This window comes from Phodopus roborovskii, unplaced genomic scaffold, assembly GCF_943737965.1.
Source record: "Phodopus roborovskii unplaced genomic scaffold, PHOROB, whole genome shotgun sequence".
Taxonomy (NCBI): domain Eukaryota; kingdom Metazoa; phylum Chordata; class Mammalia; order Rodentia; family Cricetidae; genus Phodopus; species Phodopus roborovskii.
In genome coordinates, this window is record NW_026126645.1 from 1,465,001 (window position 1) to 1,482,718 (window position 17,718).

At 45.0% G+C, this 17,718-nt stretch overlaps 1 protein-coding gene across 9 annotated transcripts in view; it reads right to left on the minus strand.

The window, feature by feature from the left end:
* The window catches only part of Srrm1 (serine and arginine repetitive matrix 1), a 31,653-nt gene extending 25,569 nt beyond the window's left edge, over nucleotides 1-6,084 (minus strand). For 8 of the 9 annotated variants that reach the window (XM_051173710.1, XM_051173712.1, XM_051173714.1 and 5 more), the window contains exons 1-3: nucleotides 5,947-6,084; nucleotides 752-841; nucleotides 363-485 (exon numbers count right to left, since the gene is read on the minus strand). In XM_051173710.1, the coding sequence (XP_051029667.1) occupies nucleotides 363-485; nucleotides 752-841; nucleotides 5,947-5,967 (234 nt within the window). In that variant the 5' untranslated portion in view covers nucleotides 5,968-6,084. Of the gene's footprint in view, nucleotides 77-362; nucleotides 486-751; nucleotides 842-5,946 lie in introns of those variants that run through there. The other variant, XM_051173718.1, reaches the window with a different exon arrangement.
* Nucleotides 6,085-17,718: the final 11,634 nt, after the last annotated feature.

Here is a 17,718-nt window from a genome sequence, read left to right on the forward strand (position 1 = left end):
CTCACTCTGCTGTGACCTAATAAGGTGATGGTGCTATACTTCAGACGCAAGGAATAACTTCCATTTTGGTTCAGGCCTTTTAAATCATAAATCACATTATCATTAGAAAATTGCTGTCAAAGTAACTTAACATGTAACAGCAAAATTACAAACAGTAAGTTTGATTTTTCACCTGTGTAGCTTTCAAAACTATGTACCTTCACTAAACTTCCAGCCTTAACAGTTGTTTACAAAGTGAATTCTTTTCACAACAAACATTGTAAAATAATCCTTCTATATTTGTATTCCATAGAAAAACTGAGTTTCCATAGACTCACAAATAATGTCACATATTCAGAAAAGAGCCATTTGTATATTAGTACCTTCACTTCCAGCTGGTTGAATATAAACTCAATCACAACATCATCTTCAAATCCAAGGATTTCAGTTACTCTTTTTGTTATCCAAGGCTTTATAACCTCCAAATTTACTTTGCTCATGTCCACCTGATGAAACATGCAAATCATTAAGTACAAGATCACTGAAGTAAGAACCCAGTTATATTTGATCTAAATATTCCACTTAGCTTATGTACATTTAAAAAATGATTTTCCATGCTCAATCTTTGGTTGCACTGTATATGGTGACTAAAAAGTGGCAAATGTGCAACCATGAACATTCATTCATTTATATTTTGCAAGAGTTACAATTCATCTCCCAAACCCTAAAATGCAACAACTGCTATAAAAAGGCATGGTCCCACCCAAAATACCTTTTTTTCTAGGCATTCTGCAAATTTCAGTTGCTTGAGGAGTTTCTTCTGTTTGTTGCTGAACCGATTATCCTGCTCCGCACTTGTTCCCTGAAGGAAGCAAACACATGTCCTAAGAATACAAGATTAAATTTTCCTTTTCTTTTTCAATTAAAAACTAGTGCACACATGTGGAGGTCAGGGGCAACTCTGAGAGAGTGGGTTCTCTCCTTCCAACACCTGGGCCCCAGGGATGGAACTCAACCCATCACCAATGGGTGCCTGTACCCACTGAGCCATCCTGACCGCCTTCAAGAAAATTAAAATAGTGAATGTTTGGCGCATGCTCTTGTGTGAAGCAGTAGCTGCCAAGGGGTTTGATATACTGGGAATAAACCCATCCAAAGGATGTAATCCTTAGGGCTGAGAAAAAGAAAATAGTTCGAGGCCAGCCTGGTCTACAGAGTTCCAGAACAGTCAGGGCGGTTACACAGAGAAACCCTGTCCCAATACTCCCCAACCTTCATGCATGCGCGCGCGCGCTCACGCACACACACACACACACCCTCCCTTAGTTTCTTTTGTTAGCTCAGGCCAGCCCTCAAACTAACAGCAATTTTCATGTCTCAGTTTTCCAAGTGGCTTGAATCACCATACTGGTGATTTCAGTTTAAACAAAACAAACAAACAAAAACCCTTTAAAATAAAGTTTCCACTTATTTTATTTAGTTATGCTTGCACACTGTTCCCAGATTCCACATCAGGAATCTCACTATGCTGCCTGCAGTAGAACTCACTACAGATCAGGATGGCCTCCAACTCAGAGACCCACCAGCTTGGAGAACTGCTGGGATTGATGGCATGTGCTAGTACTTTTAGGGCATATGTCTACCCCCCCCCCAACTACGCTGACAGTTTACCACATAATGCCCTCCTAGTTCTCTGGGATTTCAAAAAATATTTGCCTATGTCTTGCCTATATTATCTGAGTCATCTACCCAGACCACAAAGTAAAATTCTTTATTAGCAAATAAAGGTTGTGACTTTTAAACACTATAACTAATATTCAGATAAGACATACATCCTTTTCTAAATGTAGCTGACACATACAGCACCTATATTTTAATATTATAAATGTACATCCTTAACAAGTCAAACATAGCAACATTGATAGTAAGACTCTACAGCAATGTTAAGTTTGACTTGTGTGCTTCTGCAGATCTGCTTAAATGAGAACACAGAACTTTAAAAATGTGAAGTGACAGAGGCAGGAGTGTAACACTGAGTCTAGCCTGGCACACACACCAAGTTCTGGACAACATAGCAAAATACTAGCAAAAGACCAAAACTGAAGGCTGGGGATGTACATCTCAGTGGCAGGGTTTATTCAGCATGCAGGAAGAGGAAGCCCTGGGCTAAATCCTAACACTACATAAACCAGGTATGGTGGTGCCTGTAATCCTAACACTAGGGATTTGGAAGGTCAGAAGTTCAAGGTCATCTTTAGCTCCAGTTTTGATAGGAAACCCAGTGTGTTTGAGAGAGGTACACACCAAGGCCAAAAATGTGGGGCACAGTAGTGCACACATATAATGCAAGCACTGGGGAGTTTAAGAAGACCAGAAATTATTTTCAACTTTGTTTAGGTCACTGACTCTCAGAGAGAAGAGGAAAGAATGGGGGTGGGGGCAGGGAAAGAGTATGAGTTAATGAATTTGAAGCCAGGTAAGATAATGTGCTTTTGTAATCCTAAAACTTCAGACAAGAGCAGAGGATTGGGGTTCAAACCAAGCTTGTTACAATCTGAGGACAGTCTGGACTACAATGAGACCCCGTCTGGAGTCCATGAAAACTATACCATCAAAAGTCATCAGAGCAGCAAGGCAGCAGCATTTTGTTTCACCCTTCTCCAGGCTCAGTTAAATACGGAAGTTACTGGTGCTATGATTTGAAATCTACAGACTGGCTCGCTGACCGGCAACAGTTCCTTGGAAAGTGATCAAGAAAAATCTTTGTTTGGGCTGAGAATATGGAAGAGTGGCAAGAACATTTAGCTAGCATGTATAATGTCCTGGGCACAGTCCCTAGTACCTTAACAACAGTTATTGGTTGGTTATGGTGTCCCATCCTGGCACTGAGGAGTCAGAGACAGGAGGGTCTCTTATGAGTTGCAGGCCACTCTGGTCAACATAGTGAGTTCAGAACCAAACAGTTTTGTTTGAGAAAGCAAACATCTGCCAGGCGTTGGTGGCACACGCCTTTAATCCCAGCACTTAGGAGGCAGAGGCAGGTGGATCTGAGTTCCAGGACAGCCTGGTCTACTGGACAGGCTTCAAAGCTACACTGAGAAACCCTGTCTTGAAAAACCAAAGAGTAAAAATCCTGCAATAGTTAGGGTATAGGTCTGCTACGATGCCCAGAGAACACAAAACCTAATCTCTGAGGATGTTTGCTCAGAGTTCAAAATCAGGGGCTAGGAATCAAAAAATAAAGCCCCCAGCATTGGTGGCACATGCCTTTATTTCCAGCACTTAGGAGGCAAAGGCAGGCAGATCTCTGTGAGTTTGAGGCCAACCTGGTCTACAGAGCTGGTTCCAGGACAGGCTCCAAAGCCACGGAGAAATCCTGTTTGGGACAAGCTGAATGTCTGGGGTGATAGGTATACTAATTATCCTCATCTGATCATTACATGGCAAACGTGCTAAAATGCCACACTATACCCCCCATTTATGTGTAACTGTTGGATGCCAATTAAAAGATCAGACCTTCCAGGCAGTGGTGGTGCACACCTTTAATTCCAGCACCAGGGAGACAGAGACAGGTGGATCTGTAAGTTCCAGGACAGCCAGAACCACCCAAAGAAACACTGTTTCAAAAACCAAAACCAAACCCCTATTAAAGTACCTGGAAAGTAATCCAGAAAGGCTATAACTGAATGGAATAACACTTGGCTAACACACACAAAGCCCTGGGCATGGTCCCTAGTACTGCAAAAAAAAAAAAAAAAAAAAAAAAAAGTTTTGGCCTGGAGTGGTGGCCTACACCTTTAATTCCAAGGCTGACTGAGGAAACAGGTGATTTCTAAGAGTTAAAAGCCAGCCTGGTCTGCATATCAAGATCTTGTCAACTAGCAGGGCAGTAGTAGCTCACACCTTTAATCCCAGTGTTCAGGAAGTAGAGGAAAGTGAATCTGTTTTAAAGGGGAAAAAAGATATTGTCAACTGTCTCCTCAAAAATAAAACATGCATTGCTGTTGTATATAAGAAATGATTTACATCAAGTACCCGGACACAAGGGCAGCTGTTCAGTAAATTCCAGATACCATTTCTACCTTAAACCAAAGTTTAGTCAGATTCTGATTGGCAGTATACTAGATAATAGACCTAAAATCATGACTCAGAGCTTAAATGCTGTCTACATTTCCATTTAGCCAGGCATAAGGCAAATGTCTGAAATTCTAGTATTTGGGATGTAAAGGCAGGACTCCAGTTCAAGGCCAGTCTGGGTTAGTGAGAACCCAGTTTCTAAACAGCTGCTCCAGCAACCAACCCAGGGACAAGATTATTTCATCTAAGAATGTAAAGAGTATATTTTTAAAGAATTGGATTCTCTTCCAGATTCTGTCAATTTCAAAGGAAAACTTGTCTAAAATTGACTCAAGACACTTTGCATTCTTCATTTAAAGTACTTCCCACTAGAAATAACTGACAAGGCCGAGCAGTGATGGGGCATGCCTTTTTCCAGCACTGGGGAGACAGCTCAAGGCCTATTATAGAGATAGTCCACGAATAGCCAGACAAACCCAGTCTTGAAAAACCAAACACCAAAAACCAAGAGAGAGAGAAAACAATAGTGAAATAAGTCTTTAATTGCTTTTACGTGTAACTTCTGTGCAATAAGAAATAACGGAGTCTTCACTATAAAACACAAGATCACTTGAAATTATCATCCTCCAAGTATATAACTCTTAGTGTTGTTTGTATGATCTAAAGAAATAAGTGGCTAAGCGCTTTAGGTAAAATGCTTGGAATAATACTGTGAATACCTAGATTGCAGTGCCAAAAGATTAAGAATGCTGGAGAGGGAACCCAGTCTTGTTCATGTCAGGCAAGCTCTCATGAACTACATATATACCCAGGCACAAGAGGCATTCTTACTAACCCCCTTTAATTTTTCCTTTAGTAACTGCAAACTGCAAATTACATGCTCGATCCAGGGAATGCAAAATTAAGCCATATTACAGTTAGCTGGGATTTAAACTTTTACCAAGCAGTCGCTATATGGTTCTACTCTGAATTAAAAGAATTAGCAAACCCTAACGGGATCGTTGTTATTCAACTTTTAATCCTACAAGTGTCCGTTCCTATCCACCTGGATCTCGACCTGTAGCAAATTTCCTTCATGGGTGGATGGCTCCCACCTAATAAACTGCCTTAGCCTGGGATCTATGGACCTACTCCAACAAGGAAGCGTCCCTTGCCTAGACCTACGACAGAACCACCGGAATCCAAACATAGGCGGCTTGGGAAAGGGTACGGGCGAAGAGCGGGAAGAGGAATGGGTTCACACCGTCATCTGCTTCCACCCTACCGCATACATTTCGCCCTAAAAGCCTCCGATTCAAATGTTCCAACTACATATTATCTAAGTTCCCCCTCCCGAAGAGCTATCAAATTGGGCGGGAGCGCCCACGAACTCTGACCCTGCGCCTCCGCAAAGGCTTAAGACTCGGAGGGTGGACGCTATTCGTGGGAACATACTGCTGCTTAAGATCCCTCTCCTCCAGAAGCTCTCTCGGGACGTACCCCCAAACCGTACTACCGGTGCCCCGCGGTCGCTTCAGGCTTCCCCACCGGCCTCCCCCTAGGGACTTCCTCCTCGGGGCTCCACTAGGCCCCAAGCTCCGGAGGCCGGCGCCGCGCCCGGCCTGCAGGCCCCGCCAGGCGGCCGGTGAGGTTCTGCTCTGGCCCATTCCCGCCGCCATTTTCCGGCCACCGCCGCCGCCGCGTAGGGGGGACGATCCCGGAGGAGGAGACTGCGCAGGGGCGCACCGGTGTCGGCCGCAGCGCCTAGGGCACGGTACGCCGGCCCCAAGCCCTCTCGGGGTCTCCAAAACCTCCCTCCAAGGGACGCCGTGTCCCGAGTTTGAGCCCCCTGTCGAGTCTTACAAACAAGCCTCTCGCCTCACCCCTCCAGATCCCCGCGCTTCTACTTACGCGGAAGAATCCCGCGTCCATCTTGCTGCCTCGCTCGGAGATCGCTCCCTATCCCAGTGTGCACCGCGCCGCCGCGACGGAGGGCGGGACCGGCAGAGGGGAGCCCAAGCGCCGGGATGCTGCGCGCGCCTCTACACCGCCCTCCCCCGGGCCTGTGGCTGCGCCTGCTCAGTTTTCCAAGAGAACGCCACGCATGTGCAGGTTCACCAGGGCCTCAGCTTTTTTGCAAAGAGGGGCGGAGATCCCGAAGGCCTCAACCAATGAAAATAGGAGGGCGAGTCCTTGAGTCGCCCCACCCTACTAATCCTTTTGTGGCGCGTGATCAGCCTTGTTCGCGCGACTGGAGTTGATCCTTCCTACGATCCGTAGTGGGGCAAGTCCTCGATCCTGGGGTGGATGGGGACGTCATGGAAGAGAAAGGTTGCCCAAGGCTGATGCTAGTGAGGCGGCCCGGCACGCCGGTTAGGAGCTCGTTACCTCCAGTGTTTTCGTTGTGAAAGTTGAGATGTGTGTAGGTTTTAGATTGCCGGCGGGATTGACCCTGGAGTGTCAGTATCAGTGCGAATGAAATCCGCGTACTAGCCGGATGTGCGTCGCATCTGGCGTGTGCTTGAGGTGTCCATCGGATACGTTTCTGAAGCCATGCTGAAGGGCAGGAAGTGGAAGAGGGCAGGGCCTCCAGAGTGTCCACCAAGCGCTTTCTCCCTTTCTCAGAAAAGCCTTCCTAGGCTACCTTGTATCAGTCTCTCTTTCAAAGACACGCTCATCTCTTCTTTTTCTTGGGGGAAAAAAAAAAAAAGCCTGGAAGTGTAAATGTCTGCCCTCGGAACGTCGGGTGCCGTTCGTGTGAACACCCGCACGTCTCCAAGCACTTTTCCTTGGGCTTCAAACTGAACACGAACACCCTTAGATCTTCTCGCTTGGACGGCCATAGACATCGAGGACCAGACATGATTAGGCTTATTTAGGCCATCAAAACCAGCAAATCAAGCAAAAAGGGGGAGGTCAGGTGGGCTGCCTCTGAGCCTCCCCTGTCTCTATGGGTGCCAATAGCTTTCCTTTTGTTTAGAACAGACCTTGCTATTGAGACCACTTTCCTGCACATCACACTTTTAAGCCACCAAGAAACCCACATGCCACTTTGATGGAGGCCCAAGATCCCTTTATCTGACTTGAACTCTTGCATTAGCCGGATAACAGATATATCCCCATTCCTGACCTTTGCACCCAGCATCCATTCCAAATGAGGTCCTAAGAGTGGCACTGTTGAAAACGTAGGCACTCTTTTGCTGAAAAGTCTCCAAAGGTTCCTTATATGTTTTTCCCTCCAAAAGTCAAAATTGCCCTCTCTTTGATCTCTTGTGCCCCAACCTGACTTACTGACTTCCTACGTTTGTTCATGCTGTCCAAGACCTCTGATCTGCTTGGAACCTCCAACTAGAACAGACAACAAAGTAACTTGGCAATCTTCAAATTTCACTTAACTACTCAGGAAGCAGGCCCACACACCCTCCACCTCTTGATACCTTTTAGTTATCCCTCTACCCCCAGCTTTTATCACCAGATACTTGTTTAAAGGGTTTTTTTTTTTTTTTTAAACCTGGCCTCAACCTTTTGTTCATAATGAATGATGGCATCTTCTGCTGCTCATTCTCTTTACACTCTACAGCTGTCAACTTTTGACTTCTGATTTTCTTAATACTTTTTCCTTTTTTTTTTTTTTTTTTTTTTTTGTCTTTTTGTTCTCTTTATTTTATTTTGATTCTCTTAATACTTAATAGTGGACCATGGTGGGGGCAAGCTTGAAATCCCAGCATCAGGGTGGTAAAGGCAGACAGAGTCCAAGGATTCTGAGTATAAAACCATCCTGGATATAAAGAAAAATAGTGTCTAAAATGCTGGCACTCAGGAAACAGGAAGTCTGTGAGTTCCAGAATATATGGACATTCTTTAAGGTTATTTATTTTTATGTGTATAGATCTGTTGTCTGCGTGTGTGTCTGTGCACCACATGCATGTTAAGTACTCAAACCAAACCTGGGTTCTGCAAGAGCAACAAGTGTTCTTAACCACTGACCCATCTCTCTAACCTTTTTTCTTTCTTTCTAGATTTGAGATAGGCTCTCTTTGTGTAGCCCTGGCTGTCCTGGAACTCACTCTCAACAGAGATCTGCCTGCCTCTGCCTCTGGAATGCTGATATTAAAGGTGTGCCCCACCAGCCCCAGCCCCTTGCATTTTTAATTACTGTCTGGATCTGTGTAGGAACGAATTAGCGACTTTTCTTGCCTCCAGGGTTGATATCTCACCCTATCTGTAGCCAAAGTGATTTTTCTAAGATGATTATCTGCATCCTGTCAATTTGTATTTAAAACCCTGCAGTGGCTTTCTATTGTCCTCCAGATAAAAGCCACCCTGCTTACTATGACAAAGCCCTTTATGGTGTGGTATAAGCCCCCTTCCCGACCTCCACTCATGGGCCCCTTCTTCCTATTCATACCCTCAGGGCTTAAGGCTTCAAACACTTGAGCCATATCCCTGTCCCACCCCCACCCACCCAGTTCCTGACTTTTAAGCTGAAGCTGTTCCAAACACAGACATTTATCTGGTTGTGAACAGGTTAGACTTGAAATGCCAGTTTTTTTTTTTTTTTTTTTTTTAAAGCCTGTAAATCTGTAAGCTAAAACTAAGTGACTAAGAAGTAACTGAACACAGGGAGCTCTAGGCCAGTTAGGCTACTTAGTGTAACCCTTTCACCCTGTCTCAAAGTTGTCATTTCTTTCTTTCTCCCCCCCCCCCCTTTTTTTAATATTTGGGCACCAGATCTCATTATGATGGTTGTGACCCACCATGTGGGGCCTGGGAATTGAACTCAGGACCTCTGGAAGCCCAGGCAGTGCTCTTAACCTCTGAGCCATCTCTCCAAATGTCATCTCTTCATATAAACCTGTTCTGACCAGCCTTCCTAAAATGGTGGATGCCCTCCCTCTTAGCATTTTGCATGTACTTGGCAGCGTTATGTTTGTACTGCCTTTCTGGTTTTCTTTTCATCTTCCTTGTCTTCAGTATTGAGGATTGAACTCAGTCAGGCCTTTGTGTAGTCAGGCAAGTACTTTACCATCTAACCTATGTTTTCAGCCACTTTTAAAAAACAGTTGCTTTTGAGCCAGTGTGGTGGCACACACCTTTAATCCCAGCACTTGGAGGCAGAGGCAGGCAGATCTCTGAGTATTCAGGAGACACTGTAGAAAGACCCTGTCTAAAACTAATGAGTGAAGTTGGCTTTTGAGATGGGCTGTCAGAGAGTTGTACTGACTGACCAAACTTGTGTTTTAGCCCAGAGAACATATGGAGCAGCATCTGAGTTTCTTGAGTAAAGGTGCTTCCAGGCTGGTACCCACACCTGGACTGAGCCACCTCTCTACCTACATTCCTTCCTTCCTGTCTGTGGGTCTTGGGATATAGCTCAGTAGTAGAGTGCTTGCTCTGGGTCCCATCCATAGCACCACAAATAAAATATAGGTAAGAAAGCTCTGTGATCATCAGCGAGGACCATACAGAACTGATTATCCCCAAACTTTAAACAATAAATTGTTATCCTGAAGTTTCCGTTTCTGTGGGTCAGGAATCTGGAGTTGCTTAGGTGAATGGCCCTGGCTTAGGTCTCTCAGGATGTTGACTACCATCCATATGGCTGTTGGAAAGCAGCCTCAGTTCTTCGACACAGTGTGCTGTCCCTAGATTATCTTCATGACGTGGCAACATGGCTTTCCTTCAAAGCAGATGCTCCAAAGAAGAACACAACTATGAAAGAACATCAAAAGATACATACCACAGCTTTACAATATCCTATCAATTACACTGATTACCCCTTCAGCAGTGAGAAGGGTACACAAGGTTATGTATGAACCCTGGCAGAGAAGAGCCAGGCATGGGGCATGCCTGTGATCACAGCCACTTGGGAGACACAAGTAGGTGGATTACAAGTTATGGGCCGGCCTGGACAACCTAGAGAGAGACTCATAAAAAATAATTTCAAAAGGGTAGGGACATGGTTCCATGGTCTTGAGAACAGTGTGTGTCTTCTATTCTGAGACCGACTGTCCCCTCAGGACTTTTAAACATAATCTGTCCCCTGAGTTTGAGCCCACTATTCCCTCACAGCCTGCCTTTCCCTCCCTATCTTCATTTGTTTTTCAAGACAGGGTTTCTCTTTATAGCTCTGGCTGTCCTGGAACTCACTCTGTGGACCAGGCTGGCCTCAAACTCACAGAGATCTGCCTGCCTCTGCTGGGACTAAAGGCGTGATGCTGGGACTAAAGTGAGCTACCACTGCCCAGCTCCTACTTTGTTTTGTTGTTGCTATTTTCTTGTTTATTGTCTTCTTATTGTTTCTTACTTGTTGTAACAGGGTCTCTTGCAACCCAGAGTGGCCACAGTTGATGATAACCCTGAACTGTTGCTCCTGGCAGATGGTAGTGACTGACAGATTAACTGGTTGATTGATTGTGTATTGAATGTAGGCCTCACACATTCTCTATCACTGAACTATATATACCCAGTCCTACCTCAACTTTTTGTGCTTAACTTTTTTGTTTTTTTGAGTTTTGTTGTTATTTAAGACAGGGTTCCTCTGTGTAGCCCTGGCTATCCACTCTGTAGACCACCAGGCTGGCCTCAAACTCACTGAGATCTGACTGCTCTGCCTCCCCGGTGCTGGGATTAAAGGTTTGTGCCACCACCACCTGGCTAAAGTCCAAAATGTTAACAACAGTAGGCACATTATTAAACGAGGCCCATTGTGCCATTCACAACTTTTCAAGAAACCTGTTCATAAGGCAGCCAGGCATGTGAGGATGGAAAGCTGTCACAAGTCAGTCTCCCCTGGGTAGGATTTAGGGACATTTGTGGGGCAGTGAGGCAGGATTTGTGGCTATGGTGGGAGAGGTGACTGGAGATCTTTTCTAGGTTTTCCCTCAGTTTCAGGTAAAACTGCAACCAGGTGTGGTGGCACACACCTTTAACCCTGGCTCTCAAGAGACAAAGGCAGGCACCTGGCCTACATAGCAAGTTTCAAGCTAGCTAGGGCTCTGTAGTGAGACCCTCCTATGTGAAAGTAAAAGGCTCAGCATTTAAGAGCATGTACTGTTCTTCCAAAGGACCTGGATTTGTTTTCCAGCACTCACATCAGTTGACACACAACCACCTGTAACTTTAGCTCCATGGTATCTGAACCCCTCTGGCCTCTGTGGGCACCTGCATGCACATGGTGCACATGAACTCACACAGGCACACGCACATAAAATAATAAATTTTTTAGCCAGACATGGTGGCACCCGCCTTTAATCTCAGCACAACAAAGAAAAAAGCTACAAAAGGCTAGAATTACAGCTAAGAGGCAGAGTGCTTTCCCAGCACATACGAGGGCTTTGCTTCAATCCCCAGTGCATCAAATTGGGAAAAACAAGCAAAAAAAGTCACAACCTAACATGCACATGACATACAAATAATGATAAATGTAAATAAAAAATTGAAAATAAGTAAACGTCAAGAGTCAGTAGATGGCGCTCTTTCCTTTTAGGCTAGTGGGTCTCTGGGCAGGAGGGGCTTGTTAGAAAGGGGTGTTTTCATTCTTTTGTTGGGCCTTTGTTTTGGGTGCTTGAAGTAAGGAAGTGTAAGGCCTGGAGTTTACGGGTAGTGGGAGAAGGGAGCAACAGGCATCTAAGGAGAGTAAAACCATGTTTCTCGCTTCTCCTTCCCTTTAAAGATCTCTACAGATTCTATAGTTAGACATTACTCGTGTATGTTGTTTGTTGTTAAGGTTTTATTTTATTTTATTTTTTTTGAAACAGGGTCACATGTAGTCCAGGCCAGCATCTTATTCTCTGTGTAACTTAGGATGACCTTGAACCCTTGATTCTTCTGTTCTCCACCTCACACATTCTAATTTAAAATAAGGGTTGAGCTGGGTGGTGATGGCACAGGCCTTTAATCCCCGCACTCAGGAGGAAGAGGCAGGCAGATCTCAGTGAGTTCCAGACCAGCCTGTTCTACAAAATGAGTTCCAGGACAGCCAGAACTGTTACACAGAGAAAGCCTGTCTCAACAAACCAAATAAAATAAAATAAAACAAGGGTTGAGCTGGGCATAGGGGCACACACCTTTAATCCCAGCATTGGGGTGGCAGATCTCTATGACTTTGAGGTCAGCCTGGTCTACATATCAAGTTCCAGGACAGCTAGGGCTTGTATAGTGAGACCTTTTGTCCCCCAATAATAAATACATTAAACAAGGGCTGGAAAAGTAAGAATGAATGAATGCCAGTGGATGAGGGAATCTGGAGCATTCTCTTCCCCAGTCTGTGCTTTTTCTCCTCTCTTCTCCCATCTCCTTCCTTTCCTCTTTCCTCCCTTCTCCCTCACCCCTCCCTCTACCCCTCTATCCCTTCCTCCCCCATTTTCTTTTTTGGGATAGGGTCTCACTGGTGGCCCTGGCTCACAGAGATCGACCTGCTTCTGTCTATGTGCCTGTACACGCAGCTGAGAACAGTTCTCTGTAGTATCTCATAAGAGCAACAAAAGCTTAGCTAGCATGAGGTACACAGCTTTATATCATCCTTTAAATACACTAGCTAGGGACTGGAGAGATGGCTCAGTATCTAAGAACACTAGATGACCTTCCAAAGGTCCTGAGTTCAATTCCTTGCAACCACATGATGGCTCACAACCAATCTATAATGAGGTCTGGTGCCCTCTTCTGGCCTGCAGGGATGAATGTAGACAGAACACTGTATACATAATAAATAAATAAATCTTTAAAAAATACACTATCTATAAATAGTATAGTATACATAAAAGAACCAGGCATGATAACCCCTAACACTTGGGAGGTTAAGGCAAGAGGATCAGGAATTCAAAGCCATACTTGATACATATCAAATTTGAGGCTAGTTTGAATTACTTGAGACCCTAGGTCAAAAATAAATAGGAGGGCCTAGAGAGATGGCTCAGTGGTTAAGAGAATGAACTGCTCCTCCAGAGGATCCAATCGAGCCTGATTCTCAGAACCCATTTTGAGTAGCTCACAACTGTCTATACCTACAACTCAGGGGTATCCGGTGCCTCTGGCATCTGCAGACATTCATGTGCATGTACACCCACACACAGGCACACCCATAATTAAGTCTTTTTAAAAATTAAAAATAAGTAGGTAAATATATGAATAAATAGCTAATTTTGGCACAGTAATAACAGGGTGGTTATATGCTGATTCCTGCCTCTCTCCCTTCATATGTAAAGCCTCCCAACTGGCAAAACCTTCCCCTGTTTGGAGACTGGACTTGCAAGAGGTAAGTGAGTTACAGTGAGGTCATTAGGTGGGCCCTACTCTGGAGTGACTGCTGTCCAGCTGTTTGGGCCTTCTGAGCTTTGGTGCTGTTATGGCAGCCCTAACAGTCTTTGGGCTCTATACCCACTTTACAGATGTATCCCAGCAGAAGTGAGTTGTCACACAGCCAGCATACAAGCAGAAGCCAATTTCTGGATGTGGTCCATGGCTTAGGGTTGTAACTCCAAGATCTGACGCCCTCATAGAGACATACTCGGGCAAAACATCAAGGCAATTAAGAATGAGCTATTGTCCCTGTCACTCTGACTTTTCTCTTTCACATCCAGGCCTTTAGTTTGTTAAGATCCTTGTCCACACTTTTTATGGGACTAGTGGGATCAAGGAGCTTGCCACCAAGCCTGAAGACCTGAGTTTGAATCTCAGAACCCACATGGTGGGTGGTGAGAACTGGCTCTTATCAGTGCAAGTTTGGTTGAGAGACCCAAAGGTGAGCTGGAGAGCTGGCTCAGCAATTAAGAGCATTGGCTGTAGCTGGGCCGTGGTAGTACACACCTTTAATCCCAGCACTCAGAAGACAGAGGCAGGTGGATTTCTCTCTCTGTGAGTTCCAGGCCAGCCTAGTTTACAAAGGAAGTTCCAGGTCAGCCAAGACTGTTGTACAGTGAAACCCTGTCTCAAAAAAACCAAAACCAAAGTGGAAAGAAAAAAGAAAAAAAGCATCGGCTGCTCTTCCAGAGGACCAAGGTTTGATTCCCACCCTCAGAATGGATCACAACTGCCTGTAACTCCAATTCTAGGCGATCCCATGCCCTCCTCTGGATTCTACAGGTACCAGGGGCACACATGTAGACAAAACACACATACATATTATATACAGTTTTGGTTTTTCCAGACAGGATTTCTCTGTGTTGCCCTGACTGTCCTGGAACTCACTTGGTAGAGCAGGCTGGCTTTGAACTCAGAGGTCTGCCTGCCTGTCTCCCAGGGCTGGGATTAAATGGGACTAAAGGTGTGTGCCCCCATGCCTGGCAAGAGTGTTAGATTCCCGGGAACTGGAGCTATAGATGGGTGTGGGCTGCCATGTGCATGCTGGGAATCTAACCTGGGTGGTCTGAAAGAGCAGTCAGTATTCTTAACTGCAGCACCCCCTTCTTAAAACCTAATTATTATTTATAGTCAGTTTTCCAGGCCAGGAGAGGGAATCAAATCTCCTGGAGTGGTGTCTAGGTAGTTGTGACCTGTCTGACATGGGTACTGGAAATTAAACTCCATTCCTCTAAAAGAGCAGCAAGCACTCTTAACCACTGAACTGTCTGTCTGGGCCCTCCTTGCTTTTTTACCCTTGAGAGAGGCTCAGGCTGGCCTCAGATTTCCTACCCTGCCATCTCCTACTTCCAAGTGCTAGGATTGCAGTCATGTTGCTGCAAGCCCAGCCTTCCTACAGCACTTCTAACACCATTATTATTGCTATTTAAATTCTTTGTTTGCTGACTCCAATGCTTGTAGGTTCCTGGATCTCCTCCGGTGGGGCTTGTCTTTCTCTTCATTATGGGTTACAGTTAACTGTTCTTGTTATTATTTATTTATTTATTTATTTATTTGAGACAGGGTTTCTCCATATAGCTCTAGCTGTCCTGGAACTCAATCTGTAGAACAGTCTGAGCTTGAAACTCATAGAAATCCACCTGCCTCTGCCTGCTGGGTGTTGGGATTAAAGGCGTGTGCCACCTCCACCAGCAAAGTCTGCTGTTTTGCTGAACATCTTTCATCTGTATTCTATACCGAACATAGTAGAAAAAGCAGATAGTAAAGGCTAAAACATCTTGTTTTCTTCTGAAAAGTTTTGATTTTTATTTTAGAAGACAGTTAAATTACTGTCCGATCATCTCAGCTTTGTGAAGGCTTGGTCTTGGGTGGTATTTGTATTGATTTCCATATTTGGAGCCCTAGATAGAAGAGAAATAAAAAGGAAAATGCTTTTATAAAAGCACTACCCAGAACATTTCTAAATTTTTATTTGAAAATATACTCAAAGCTCTATAAGAGAGGCTGGGCTCAGCAGATAAAAGCACGGACTTGTTTGCTCCAACAGAGGACCTGTGTTTGCTTCCCAGCACCCACTCTGTGGCTCACAACCAGCTACAACCCCAGTTTCAGGGAATATGTCACCCTTTCAGCTTCCTCGGACACTGCACACATGTGGTGCACTTTCTTTCTTTTTAAGAGGTTTTTGTTTTATTTCTTTAAAAATATAATCCCAGCACTTGGGAGGCAGAGGCAAGTAGGTCTCTGTAAATTCAAGGCCAGCCTGGTCTACAAAGCTAGTTCCAGAACAACCAGGACTGTTACACAGAGAAACCATGTCTGGAAAACAACAACAACAAAACAAACAAACAAACAAAAAACCCAAAACAACAAAAACAAAAGCACCCTGAGGCATATCTTTGACAAATTGTGTAAAACATAAAAGACAGTATGAGGGGCTGGTGAGATGGCTCAGTAGTTAAGAACACTAGCTGGGCATTGGTGGCTCACACCTTCAATCCCAGCACTGAGGAGGCAGAGGTAGGAGGATGTCTGTGAGTTCGAGGCTAGCCTGGTCTACAGAGCAAGTTCCAGGACAAGCTTCAAAGCTACAGAGAAACCCTGTCTCAAAACAAAACAAAACAGAACAGAACACTTACTGCTCTTATGGAGAACACAAGTTCAGTTCTCAACACCCAAATGGCTGCTCACAACCATTTTACTTCCAGGGGATCTGATGGCTTCTTCTGGCTCCTGTGGGTAGCAGGCATGCACATGATGCCCATACATACATACAAGCAAACATATGCACATAAAAGAAGGTTTTTTTTGTTTTGTTTTGTTTTGTTTTTTTTTTCAAGACAGGATTTCTCTGTGGGGTTTTGTAGACCAGGCTGACCTCGAACTCACAGCTGGTTAAATGCTAGTATGCTTCTCTGAGGTCACTTAATGGTGGGGCAGCATTCTGGAAGAGCATCAGGATGAATCTAGTTCTAGTGAAACATGCTTGTCGTCCCATCGATTAGAGGCAAGAAGATGAAGAGTTTGAGGCCAGTCTAGGCAACACAGGGAGTGTAACCCTACTTGACTAATAGAGAGAGACCCTCATCCCAAATGAAACAAAAGACCAAGAGGTCTGGGTGAATTTTATTCAGTCAAAAGATTGGGGCTGATACCTGGGCTGGTACAAAGAGGGCTTTCTAACAGACACCTGAAGGTCAGCTTCCTTCTACCTGTGTCTCACAGATGTGCTGGAGCACTGGCCTCTGGGCGGCAGCATCTGCTAGCTGCAGCAGTTTGCTCCTTTGCCAGGACATTGCTGTGGAGGGAATGGGTGTCCCAGGACAAAGGGCTACAGAGCAGAGACAATGCCCCTGCTGTGTGTTCCTATCCAGTGGGCTTCAGACGACTCCTGGAGACATTTTTGTTGGGTTACTATACACCCACAAACAACTACTTAAAAAAGGGAAAAAAAGAAAAGAAAACAACAACCCAGGACAATTTGAGGGCTATTTAGAACAGGCATTTAAAAACTAAAAGATACACAGACGTGCCTGCTGTGTCTTGCAATAGACTCTATCTTGTTTGCCCCGCCCCCAGTCTCTCCCACGCTGGCTCATTCTGCACATTGTGGCAGGACTTACAGCTCTGATCTAGACAGTTGTGTCTGTTGTCCCTGGTCAAGCACTTTTGTTTATTTAAGATTTTATTGTTAATTAATCTTCCCATGTGTGTCCCCATGTCCTCAGAGGCCAGAGACACCAGGTCCTCTGAAACTGGGGTTACAGGCAGTTGTGAGCCCTCTCACATGGGTGTGGGACTTACCCTCAGGCCCTCTGGAAGAGCACTGTGAGTCTGAACCACTAAGCCCCCTCTCCAGCCCAGCGTTTTCTTTCCTTAAAACCTTTTCATTGCATTTTTCGTGTGCATGTATGCCGTGGCCTTCGTGTGGCGGTCAGAGGATATCCTCGGGAGTCAGTTCTTGCCTTCCATAGATGGGTCCTGGGGTTTGAACCCAGGTCTTTAGGTTTGATAGCAAGTGTCTTTACCCACTGAGCAACCCAGGGATTTTCAACAGCTCTTTGTTGCCTTTAAAACAAGGAAGCACACTGATTGGACCCTCCCTCCTCTTCCTCACCCACCTCTATCTTTTTGGATGTTTGCTCAATGAAAGTGTCAATGTCCTGCATAGCTTCCTTCTTTCTCTCTCTTTGTTCCTTCTCATTCTTCCCAGGGCTCACAGCACCATCTTCAGACAGTAGACCTCAAAGGGCCTTCCGCCGAACAAAGGTTTGCTCTGCATGGTGTTTAGGTGTCTGTCTCCACTGTGAGGGGTGAGTTCTAGCAGACTTCAGGCCATGTCTGTTTTACCCTGATGTTGATTTACACCCAGGAAATTGAGCA